Source organism: Odontesthes bonariensis, chromosome 1, assembly GCF_027942865.1.
Source record: "Odontesthes bonariensis isolate fOdoBon6 chromosome 1, fOdoBon6.hap1, whole genome shotgun sequence".
Classification (NCBI taxonomy): domain Eukaryota; kingdom Metazoa; phylum Chordata; class Actinopteri; order Atheriniformes; family Atherinopsidae; genus Odontesthes; species Odontesthes bonariensis.
The window spans coordinates 43,101,431-43,114,403 of record NC_134506.1 but is presented as its reverse complement, the minus strand read 5'-3'; the positions used below and the strand labels follow the sequence as shown (position 1 = coordinate 43,114,403).

At 42.5% G+C, this 12,973-nt stretch overlaps 1 protein-coding gene across 2 annotated transcripts in view; it reads left to right on the top strand.

Moving 5' to 3' along the window:
- The first annotated feature begins 2,664 nt into the window (after positions 1-2,664).
- The window catches only part of arfgap2 (ADP-ribosylation factor GTPase activating protein 2), a 23,718-nt gene continuing 13,409 nt past the window's right edge, over positions 2,665-12,973 (top strand). For both annotated transcript variants that reach the window (XM_075467423.1, XM_075467414.1), the window contains exons 1-5: positions 2,665-2,766; positions 5,179-5,297; positions 9,178-9,250; positions 9,399-9,530; positions 10,200-10,280. In XM_075467423.1, coding sequence (XP_075323538.1) covers positions 2,695-2,766; positions 5,179-5,297; positions 9,178-9,250; positions 9,399-9,530; positions 10,200-10,280 — 477 coding nt within the window. In that variant the 5' untranslated portion in view covers positions 2,665-2,694. The remainder of the gene's footprint in view (positions 2,767-5,178; positions 5,298-9,177; positions 9,251-9,398; positions 9,531-10,199; positions 10,281-12,973) is intronic.

The window sequence follows — 12,973 nt, the reverse complement described above, 5'->3', positions numbered from 1 at the left end:
ACAGGTTTAACCAGATCTGGAGTGACGTATAACCATTCATGCTGCATGTTTCAAAGAATATGCAAATATTGGTGACACCTTCAAGCTGAAAACAATTAAAACAGACTGAGAAAAATAGATATGCAACGAGAGACTGTTTATCTGGTTGGTTCCATTTTGTCTTGAGTTTGAGCCACGTTTACCTAACACAGCTCTGTAGAACCACATGAAGGTTTCACAGCTGACAGAACAAGACAAGGGCGTAATAATGGTGTTGACATTGGTGGGGACATAATTTGCCATTCCACCACCACCTAAGGTTGAGGGACACCTCATTTGTGTGGGGGGTCTGGGGGTCCTCCCCCCGAAAATTTGGTATTTCTTAGATGCAATTTCCTGCATTTTAACCAATTCTGGGGTGAAAAATGGCAAATCCCATCTGATTCACAGCCCTCTGATTTTTTTTATGCAAGTCACTCAAGTTTCTGGTGACTTCAACATCATCACAGGCCCAGGCAGACATTGCCACAGTAAGATGTTTTATTATTACATGTGTTTTTGAAATTTCAGCATCTGTAAGTTGATGAGTTTGGTGCATTTTGCATAAAATATTAACTGATGACGTTTTGAAAGTGCACACTGCAAAGATAAGTGTGAAAAATAAAAGTGGAAATGTACAATTTTTGAAAAATGTAGGCGGATAACTGCTTAGCATTACCAACAGGCATTTATTAGCTCTGCACAGTTCCCACACAAATACAACACCAGTAGTCAAAAGATTAAGGTCCAGCAAACATTTATTAAAAATAAAGACATAAACTGTCACATGAAAAAAACGTTTCCACGGCTCACTTTTTCCTGAAAAACTATTAAGTTTGTAGCTTTGAGCCTATTAACTAGCCAAATCTTGTATGAATGAGCCAAATGCATGGCGACGCCGGTCATTGACGGAGACAAACTGCTGGCATATTTATTTAATGCTAATGCTATCCAACCTGTCCTGGTGGTTTTCTTTTCCTGCCCGAGTCAGACATGATGACTCCGAGCCAGTGAACAAAAGACCGGTCACCTCGTCAGCTGTTTTCCCGCTATCACCGCTTAGCAACCAACCTAGCAACAACAAGCCAGGCATAGCCCAGAGTGGTTACTCTATAGCTCTGGCATAGCCCAGAGTGGTGTAAAAATGTATTACTCTTTTGAACGCATATTGTTTTGAGAAGCAAAATGCTTTTTTTTTAAACCCCAGCCAACTACCTTCAGCAACACCAAAACGAGGCTGGATGTCATACAGCTTCATGTCAAAACTCCAAAACTTAGCTGATGATGTCGCACACAGCGGCAGCAGGTAACTCAGGTGAACTCTGTCAGGACACAACATGGACAGAAACTCAGAGATGTTCCTGCTGTGTCTCCAAGCTCGTCCATTTCATCTGCCGGTGATCTCACTCTTCCAATGATGATGAAGGGATGAAATGGTTTAAACTTCCTCCTACTTTTCCTCCATTTTACTCATGCTCTGCATCCTAGACGTCTCCTCTTCAACTCATCTTAATTTGGTGTCTTATTCCAGGCATTACTTGGGCTTTGCAAAGAGAGACACAGTACGTCCGGAACAGGGCCGTGTTATTCGGGGATGGTGCTGCCGTAGTGGCACAACCATATAAGGTAATTCATTTGGAAATATAAAAGAACATTTTTACAGAATAAAGTTACATAACTTTTTTAGGCTTGATATGGAGAAAGGAGGATGTTCAACATGATCTGATTTAGACGAGAGTTCATTAGTAAATGTATCCAAATTTTATCCTCAGTGTAGTGGCGATTGTTTGTCAAACCAAACATCCTAAAAGTTCAAACGAGCCACTAATGAACTGGGGTTGGGTTTCGTACGTAGGCAAAAGAAGTCCAATGTCCAAAACTTGAAGATTGCGTTTGACGGTTTATTTATCCAGCTGGCAAGCAAATAACACAGATCAAACTTTTCTTTGTCCTCTGCTGCTTCTCCTGCTCTGGTAAAAAAAAACAAAAAAAACATAGACCCCACCCCAATCCATACTGGCCCTATACCAGTCCCTCTACCTATAGGAAATGGACCCACAGTTCTTTCTGTCTAACAAAGAAACAAAAAACAAACAATTATTAACCTACAAAAAACCTCTGTAAATAACCCCCCAAAATATAAAGTAAACCAAGAATAAATTTGAACAAAATTCAAAGTAATGAAGATAAGGAATAAATAGCTCCAACAATCAGTTTTAATTAAGAACAACAATCTTCAAATGCACTAAAGCAACACACTTAATCTGCGTCCTATCATGGATTTGATGCTGATTAGTTGGGTGAACAAAGGCGTCAGCCAGTTAAGATCAAGATTAAGATCCGATTTATTGTCATGCATACACACGGAATTTTTTCTGCATTTTAAGTGCATGCAATAACACTTAATTGGATTTTCTTTGTTAGTTAGAAATTATGGAGTGTTGTGTCAGCTGAGAAAGTAAGTAAGTAAGTAAGTAAGTAAGTAAGTAAGTTATTTATTTATTTATTTATTTATTTATTTATTTATTTATTTATTTATTTATTTATTTCCCTGTAAAGTCAGGTTTATGTTTCACTGTGGAGTTTTCCGTAAACAAGAACTCTCGCTTTTGTAAAATTCGGCCCACACGACTTGCCGTAGTGACGTCAGCTTATGGAAATTGTCAGAGTGGCAAGATGGCTTCGGAACCAAATAAGACCGAAATCCTTACCATTTTCAAACGACTACGATCTATTGCTACAAACAAGGTAACCGAATGCGAGGCTGTCTCTGTTTTTGTGTCACCGTATGAGTTCGGTTCGGGCAGTTTGCTTCCCGTTGGCACCGAGCTCGGCCCGGCTCCACGGTCACTCAGCTAACCCGAGCTAACGACTGCTAGCCGCCGGTACAGCTGTAAAGCATAAAGGCCACGTAAACGTTCGTGTTTGACGAGGAAGCTAACCTGTTAGCTATGCCGCTTTCGGGAAATTGAAGTTGAAAGATTTAGCTAATCGCATCGAACCATGAATATATCCAGGATAAGGCACACAAAGCAGATAAAGCATCGCTAACATTCATGAAATTAAATTGATGATCCAAATGTTGTTAGCTAGTATTAGCATTTTCTGTCGTATAATAGCCACAGGTAACCTCTTAGAACCACATTGTCAGCATTTGATTGGACATATTTTACCAAACTGGTTAAATTAAAAACATGTTTTACCATTTTCCCTCAATTGCCTTTATATTTTCCTTCCAAGCAGTCAGACTCTCCTGTAATCTTTTTAAATGATCTTGAGCAACAGTTCTCCAGCTTTCTGAAGGTCTTTCAGAGTTTCTCTTTGGACATTTTCTGCTTTTTCACTCATTTCCAGTCCTTGTACCTGACCATTTTCAGAGGAATGTGTTTATTCTTCATTAAGCCACTTAACTCTGACCTGTGAACCATTCAGGCAGGAAAAAGGCTCCTAACTCAAGGGATGAACCAGTGTTGTGTCCACACACAACAGACAACTTAGCAAAGAAACCATTTTAAACTGGATCTTTAGGCACTTTGTTCCCAGCAGCCTGTCACAGAGACACGTCATTTGTTCCCATTTCTTTAGCTGCATGTGTGAAAAACAGCAAAGATAACACAGTGTGACAGACAGAAAACAGGATTTCTGCAGCAACAAGGTGATTCCCAAAGAGCTGTTAGCTGAAAACTTGGCATATCTCAGCATGGTGTGCAGTGTGTCCTTAAAACATTTGAGGAAACTGGACAAGTGGAGGACAGAAGAAGAAGTGTCAGGCCTAAAGAACTATCTCCAGCAGATGAACAGGATCTGAAAGTGATGTCCTTAAGAAAGAGGAAAACATCCAGCAAAGACCTGACACAGGAGCTGAGAGATGCATCTGGACCTTCAGCTGATCCATCTGCTGTTGGCCCAAGCCTCATCAGAAATGGGCTCCATGGAAGGGTGGCTGTCAAGAAGCCGTTCTTAAGGAAAGGAAGCCTTCTGGTTTCACACTCTTGCTTTCATTAGATACATGTGTAATGTAGTGTAGAGAAACAGAAAATGTGGGAAAGAATATCAGAGGAACGACTTGCTGTAATACTCTGACTCATCAGGCTGTGAGCCACTGACGACCTGTCAAAGGCAGTTCGGCGGTGTAAACGCTGGACTTTCTTCCTTTGTTTTATAGTAAAAATTGAGATTCATAAATTAGATTCAGAGCTACAGTAGAATTCACTGAACTGAACACAAACAAGGCTTAAAGCTGAAATCATCCAGGACTCTGTGTACATTTGCACAACACTCAGTGGGGTCACATGACCCTGAAAGGATCAGATTATTGGCTAAATTACAATAAGAATGAGCTGAGCAAGGGTAATTCTCCTTGGATATATGGCGGTGAATGAATGGGATCAGAGGCACAAAGCGTGTCATACCCCGGTATGATAGGTGGCGCTGTACCCATTCCAGCTGTTGCTAATAGAGCCACTTCCTGTTGACCTCTTCACCACCAACAACAACAACAAACTCAGGCATTGGAGAAAGATGGAGAACGCAGAGCCAGATGAAGCTACGTCCCTCTACATTTGGTCTGTGATGAGCTGCTTGTTGCACAAACTCGATGCCCAACGGAGCGTTCTCCATCGCGTTGTTTGTTTCTTTCTGACGGCGACAACAACAGGAATATCGTCTCCTTTGACTTCCGGGTCACGACCCCGGGAAAACATCTGGAGCATGCGCAGAACGCAAATTCTGATTCACCACGTGCTTCAGCGTCTACAAGCAGGTTTAGAGTGACTTTCAACCCAGTTATCTCGGGGTCTGAATCCGATCCAATTTATAGTCAGATTAAGGTGTCTACATGCACTTAATAACTCAGTCTGATTGTAATTTAGCCAATAATCCGATCCTTTCAGTGCCATGTGACCCCACTGAGCATTAAAGTTTTCTAACTGTGATTAAGATTGTAAGTTTTATCTGATAAATTAAACTGACGATATTCCGGTCAATGTCTTGTGAAACTGTGCTGTTCTCAAATGCATAAAGATGGTTTTACACCTCAACTTAAAGGGATAGTTCGCCTCTTTTGATATGAAGCTGTATGACATCCCATATTAGCAAGTATTAAGCCGTCTCATTCATGTTGCCCCGGTAAAAGTAGGTCAATGTGCCGTTTCCCCGCAGGCTTGTTTTGACTGTGCTGCCAAGAACCCGAGCTGGGCCAGCATTTCGCACGGCGTGTTCCTGTGCATCGACTGCTCCGGCATCCACCGCTCCCTGGGAGTCCATCTCAGCTTCATCAGGTGAGCTTCAACAACGGATCGGAGCTGTCAAATTTTATTATTATCACTTCTTGTTCTTTGACAGTCTAATGAGCTGGTTCAGATTAAGTATGAGGAATGTCACATACTCAGGAGTTCAGAGTGAAGTGGCATCTATGTAACATGCTGAATAGTTTCATTTTGATTACAGGTTGTGGTTCATTGTTGGGTGTTAGTTGTATAAGAAGGTTAAATTCCCTTTTCTTTTCTTTTTTTTAAATAAATTACATTAAGGCACTCTTCTGCCCTCAGCTCTTTATTTTACTAATACTTTGTAGATATATTTTTATTATTTTGTAATTTATTTGCCATTTTATAAGTATATTTCTGACCTGGGCCTCTTCAGATCTAGGCTAAAAACCTGCTTATTTAGGATTGCTTTTAATACCCAGTAGTATGATGACACTTTTATCTTATTTTATCTTATTACCTCCGCCAAGGAGGTTATGTGATCGCCCGAGTTTGTCTGTTGGTTCGTCTGGATGTTCGTCTGTTCGCTGCAATCTTGCGACCTGCCACAAGGTGGCTTGGCTTGGTTGTTTTGTTGTCGTTGAGGGAGGGGTAGGAGGGGGTGTGCAGGGGGAAAGCTTACACTAACTGCGCAGGAGGGAAGGTAAACACAAATGGAAGCCGTCTTTAGGCTGAGTTATACTTCTTTTAATTGCCCTTGCGCTTGGGTCTTGCACTTGTGTTAATGGCTCGAGAGGTTTATGCTTCATTTAGCTTTGTCGGCGCTTGCGTGTGCTGCGTGGCGATTCACCGCCAGGACAGTAGGTGGAGTAGCGGGTTTTTTCAATGACAAGCCTACTACGATGAAAGGAAATTCACCGCCAGGAGCTCTTCGAGTGGATTCATGCTTCTACTTCTTGTAAACAGCCGGTATTTTGTCAGATTTTCAACACCTTGGGGGTCTAAAAGACTACTTTCTCGCCTGAAAATGTTTCAAATGTTGCTAAAGTTATATATTTACAGAGTTTATAGCTTAAGCGAAATCAGCTTTTCAGGCTGGCTGATTTCGGCTCGGGCAGGAGTGAAGTGCACTGTGTGTAAACGCTCTGCATACTGTCAGATCGATGAGTATGCCGTTTGCAAGTAGTAGGCTTGCGTTGGGGTGGGCGATATGGGCAAAAAAAAATATCTCGATATTTTTTAGGATTTTCACGATAAAGATATTTTGACGATATTTAAAAAAAAAATTAAAACTTGCATTAAGATCACAATAAAATGAACACAAGCATGCAAGTCTAAGCACACACGGCCGGTAGGCTACAGTGAAACTGCGAATGGCTCATTAAATCAGTTATGGTTCCTTTGATCGCTCTACCGTTACTTGGATAACTGTGGAAATTCTAGAGCGAATACATGCAAAACGAGCGCTGACCTTCGGGGATGCGTGCATTTATCAGACCAAAAACCCATACGGGGTGCCTCTCGGGGTGCCGCGGCCGCTTTGGTGACTGATAACCTCGAGCCGTTTCTCAGGCTACTTCTCCCTCTGGAGAGGGAGCCTGAGAAACGGCTACCACATCCAAGGAAGGCAGCAGGCGCGCAAATTACCCACTCCCGACTCGGGGAGATAGTGACGAAAAATAACAACACAGGACACTTTAAATCCTTTAACGGGGATCAATTGAAGGGCAAGTCTGGTGCCAGCAGCCGCGGTAATTCCAGCTCCAATAGCGTATCTTAAAGTTGCTGCAGTTAAAAAGCTCGTTGTTGGATCTCGGGATCGAGCTGACGGACCGCCGCGAGGCGAGCTGCCGTCTGTCCCAGCCCCGGCCTCTCGGCGCCCCCTCCATGCTCTTAGATGAGTGTCCCGCGGGGTCCGAAGCGTTTACTTTGAAAAAATTAGAGTGTTCAAAGCAGGGCGTGGCGTGGCACTGTGGTAAGGGCAGAGGACCACTGGCGGCGCACTTTATTGGTTTTTGGCGATTGAAAAAATCGATATTGCAAAATTACTCATCGTCAAAACAACATTCACGATAATTTCGCAAACGATACATATCGCCCACCCCTAGGCTTGCGTCTCTTGCGTGCAGTTTAGAAAATTGAGGTGACGCAACCGCGCAAGGGCTTGCGTTTCTTCTTGCAGCTTGCTTTGCGTCTTGCATTACCAACTATAAACCAGGCTTTTGCCGTTTCTGACAAGTCGCATCTGAAAGATAGCATCTTAACTTTGTAAACCTTTTCAATAGGAACACGAGCCGGCTGAATCTATGCGCAAGTTTAAGCAGACGCATCGCTTTCTCTCGGACGTGGTGGATTACGACGTTAATCGTTTCAGACCATTCACTACAATATATGGGTGGATAATAAAAAAAGCGCTTATAAAACAAAGCTTCATTGGCGGAGGTCTGCACTCTCTGAGTGCATTTCTAGTTTGATTTTGTTGTATTTTATTGCTTTCACTGTTCTTTTATTGTTTTTATTTGTTTTTACTTATTCTTCTCTTTATTAATTACCTGATTTAAAGCACTTTGGTACATCGTAAGGATTGTCTGTAAAGGGCTTTATAAATAAAATAGATTTACATTTATTTAATATTATTATATTTTTTGTTTTATTGCACCAAACAGACCAGGCTAAATTCCTTGTGATGTGAAAATTACTTGGCAATAAGATCTTTTCTGATTCTGATTTTAAATAGGACCAGATTTAAGGCACAGGGTGATTGTAGCTCCTGGTCAGTATGGCCAGAACTGTTGGCGAAGCTGGATTTTTTTCTGTTGGTTGTTGCTTTTAGTGGCGGCAGAAGTTAAATGTGATTGGTTGGTAGGGATAAGTCCTGCAGGACGCTTGGTGCTTTTTGGAGACGGTGCGAGGTGAAGATGCCTTCCGAGGCAGGCAGGCTGGTTTGTTACTTTCTGCGCGGCGTTGATGCCTCTCTGCAGGGCCTTTTATCAGCCGCAGAGCTCTTTCTTCATGTTGTATTTGTAGTTTGTTGTTGTAATCATAGTGAGACATTCAGGATGAGCATGGTTTTTGTGCTGGTTTTTGCCCTTTTTTAATTAAAAACCGATCCATTGTGCCTCCATCTCACGCTGGCTAAAGGAGCTAGCGTGCTCTGCGGTGAAGTGTGACGGTGGTTTAAGCGCGCTGCGTTGCCAGGTTTAACAGAACCCCTTTTAGGAAACACCATTAAGCCTTAAGTAATACTTAATAAAAATACTTAATACTGTGCAGTATTCGCTGTGTGTTATTTGAAAAAAATTATTGTTATTGTTCCCATATTGTTATAAGCTACTATGCGAGTGCGCCAATTAAAGCTTGAGGAGCCGCACATTGAGTATCTCTGTTCTGAACAGAGCAGATGTTGTGACAGGCTGAGCTTCCTGAGAGCTGTCATGAAGTGTAGATGCTGTTTCTGGCCAGGCAGTTTGTGTTTTGTGTCCATGTAAGACACCCTCTCCACAGTCTTCCCATTTGCATCCAGAGGCAGGCAATGATCATCCTTCTTTTTCCTGAAGTGCACAATCATTTCTTTTGTTTCCTGGTGTTTGGGGTCAGCCTCTGAACCTGTTCGCTGATCAGGCCCACCGGTGTTGTGCCATCTGTGGATATGATGATGACGTTGGGGTTGTGGGTAGGCCAGCAGTAGCATGAATAGAGGCAATACAGGAAAGGGCTCAAGACGCAGCCTTGTGGGGCTCCAGTACTAAGAGACAGACGGGAGGAACGGTGGAGCCCGACCTCACAGACTCTGGCCAGTTGGTTAAAAAGCCCATCAGCAGGTGCTGTGATGGAGACCTTGTGCCTGTTAGGGAGTAAGGTGTTAAAATCAGACAAATAACCTGCATATTTTCCTATTTTTCCAGGTGAATATTGGTGTTAACCCCCAACGTGTTTCTCTCCTCTCCCTCAGATCCACCGAGTTAGACTCCAACTGGAACTGGTTTCAGCTCAGATGTATGCAGGTTGGAGGCAACGCCAATGCGGTGAGTTAAGTCATCAGAGGTTTGAAATCCAGACTTTCTAAAGTGAAGTCAGGATTTCTGATCTTTTACCTGAACAAGACGCGTTCTGGGTATTATTTCCATTTGGTTTCTGACTCGATGCCACAACGGTTTCTCCCTCCGCCGGCAGACGGCCTTCTTCCGTCAGCACGGATGCTCGACCAACGACACCAACGCCAAGTATAACAGTCGTGCGGCCCAGATGTACAGAGAGAAGATCCGGCAGCTGGCCAATGCTGCGCTGTCCAAATATGGAACAGACGTGAGTGGCATTCAGTGCAAAATAATGATGATATGAAGGAGTGTAAATCATTCGGAGCAGCCGGCTCCCACTGACTGTGTTGAGAAATCTGAAACTTTGTGGACTTTGTGGAGTATTTGAGTCAAGATAAAAGTTTAATTTAGGCTTCTTTAAACCCAAGTTAGTTCCTAAGTTATGTGACATCCAACTGGCGCTCATTTTAAAGCTAAAAAGATAAAGAACTCGGGCCTAATGACCTCTTACATCATCCTGGAACATTCGGTCCAACGTGTCCACGGTGACGTGGCCTCGCTCAGATCCTCGTGATTTGTTCATATTGATTAACACAAACATTTCAAATGAGTTGTTTTTAACTCGATCAAATCATTTTTGAACTATCAGAGCTTTCAGATGAAGCGATTTCTTCCCGGCTGCTGTGTCCTTATTCTAACTGACAGGAGGAGTAGTTCTGCCTCATTGTTCTGGCTGTGTGACTCGGTTTGTACCTCACAGATGCACCGATCACTCAGTCAAACAGTAAATAAGGACCTTTGGCACGTTATGTAAGACTTTTGAAGGGATTATCAGTGTCTCAGACAGTTCAGAATACACCGGGTGTGTGAAACCAACAGTATCTAATGTTAAATAAAGGCCGGACTGTGAATGTGTCTGTTTCTGTCCTCACTGCAGCTGTGGATCGACTCCTCTGCCGGAGGAACTCCAGCTGCTCCGGAGAAGAAAGAGGCCGACTTCTTTGCAGAACTCACACAGGTTTGTTTTCTCTGCAGGCTGAATAAAAACGGAATTTCATAAAATAACAGATTTGAAAGAAAAAAATTGAGAACATTTCCAGCGTTTGGGTGTTTTTCTACACCGGTTATGAGAATGTCACAGCTAGGCATGGGCCGGTTAGCGGTTTCAAGGTATACCACGGTATGAAAAAGTCAAGGTTTCAAAACAACTAAAACTTTCTGTCATACCGTCCCTGCGGTACGTGCGTTTTTTTTATTTTTATATTTTTTGTTTATGCGACGTCTCGTCAGAGAGAAAGTCCGTCCCCCCCCCCCCGCCGCACCTCTTCTTGCTGTGAGTGACAAGCAGGCAGCTCTGCAGCCTGTATGATGGCTGAACTTTCCCCTCCATCTGTTTTTTGGTTACCGCGGAGTCGACAGAACCAGAGTCATCTGTAAACTCTGCTAAGTTGAATTGTCTTCTCAGCGTAGTAGTTCCAGTCTAAAATATCACTTAAAGGCAAAACACACAACTGATAGCAGCAAGTCATTCAAGGAAACAGACAGTGGAGCGAGGCTTCTACATAAAAACTACAGAAAGATGCTGATGTTAAAAGTGTGTTTGCACAACAAATGTTATGGCCCTTTCATTCATATGGCAGCACATTTAAAATAAAGCTAAATGCTAAAAGCTATACGCTACTTTTGGATTCCGGGGACTAACACCTCACCGGGGAGGCGTCCAGGAGGCATCCTAACCAGATGCCCGAGCCACCTCATCTGACTCCTCTGGATGCGGAGGAGCAGCGGTTCTACTCCGAGCCTCTCCCGGATGACCGAGCTTCTCACCCTATCTCTAAGGGAGAGCCCAGACACCCTGCGGAGGAAACTCATTTCGGCCGCTTGTATTGGTGATCTCGTTCTTTCGGTCACTACCCACAGCTCGTGACCATAGGTGAGGGTAGGAACACAGACTGACCGGTAAATCGAGAGCTTGGCCTTCTGGCTCAGCTCCTTCTTCACCACGACGGGCCGGTGCAGAGCCCCAGTGTTTCCCATACATTGGCCGATTTTATTATTCTTTTCTTTCTTTTTTTTTTTTTTTTGAAACACAGCCATTTCCTCAAACCAACCAATATGACTATACAACAGGTGAATTACTAATTAAACATGTCCTAAAGTGTGCAATGTCAGTTTTGAAGTTTAGTGGCAAAAAAAAGGTTTATGTGTTATTAGTCGCTGTCGGGGCGATTGACACACGTTATAGATTAGTGGGTGCGCGTGCATAAAGATCAGCTGTAATCACCGTCATTTCGTTGACAAACATATTTTTTTGACCTATTTATATTATGAGAAATAATGTGAAATTTGAGCAATGACGAGTACACTAGTATGTTGCTTAAAAAAATAGCAAGCTCAATAGTTTCTGTTTAAAATAAGGTGTTTCATCCGTCCCGCATGTGTGGTTCAACCGTCCCGACTAGGCGGAGCGGGGTGAAGTTGGTTTTATATTCGACATTCGCCTATTTTCCAGCTTTGTAATTGTAATAGCGTCACGAAAACCGCACCAATTAGCCTCAGGATGGTATTAATATTTACAGAAAACTAAGACTAACATACCACAGGCTTTATCAACTCACCAAAGTAAGCAAGTCTGGCGAAAGATCAGAGTAACCGCGCCGAATATACTTCTAAGTGAACTACGGCAGCCGGAGCGCTTAGGGACCGTCGCAAAAGTGCAACGCCTTTTTTTGTTCTCACTGGATATTCAACCAATTAACACCAAACTACTTCTGATGGGTTTGTGAACTCACTATAAAGCCTTCACAGTCTTTTAGTTTCCAGAAAAATCATTTTAGGTAGAACATTTACTCAGTGTGCATAGTTAATTCCATTTTAGATTTTTATTTTGTAATAGCTCTCTTGTTTTTAAAGATATCAAAACCAAACCACTTCTGGTGTGTTCCTGAACTCATTGTGTACTTCCCACACCCTTTGTTATCAAGGAAAACCTTTTCAAGTTTCTCAAAAAGGCATAAGTCCTCACTGTATATGATCCATTCATATTTTTCATGAAGTTTAGTTTTAACCTGTAAATATTTTCTATTCCAATTGTTATCATTGGGTTTTAATGAAAAGATGAGGTTTCCTTATAAGCCCACAAGGGTTTCTGACATCTCCAGCACACATTCCTTTTTTTTAAAAAAATTTGTTGGGTTTTGTGTATTTTTTTATATATATTTGAATGAATGTGTGCAAATCAATCAAATAGAATCAAATCTGCAGTCGCACAAATTTACGCCGCATGAATTTACCCCCCTCCCCCCCATAGTTTCCAAAAATTCTGTGGGAAACACTGAGAGCCCGCATCACTGCAGACGCCGCACCGATCCGCCTGTCAACCTCCCGCTGCATTCGTCCCTCACTCGTGAACAAGACCCCGAGATACTTGAATTTCTCCACTTGGGGAAGGATCTCATTCTTCTTTTGATTGCATTTTTGGATTCTACGTATACATGTGATTAATTCGATTAAACATTTTAATCGTTGCCCAGCCCTAATAAAGACCTACAGAAGGCACCTTTAGGTCCGTTAAAGCTTCCCGGTGTTTCCGTGTCAGTCGCTGCCTGAATGTTGTGTTTACTGATGGAGAAAAACTCAAAATGATTTTGAAGCTTCACAGTTGGATCAATCGCTCAGTCAATTCAATTCAATTCATTTTTATTTATATAG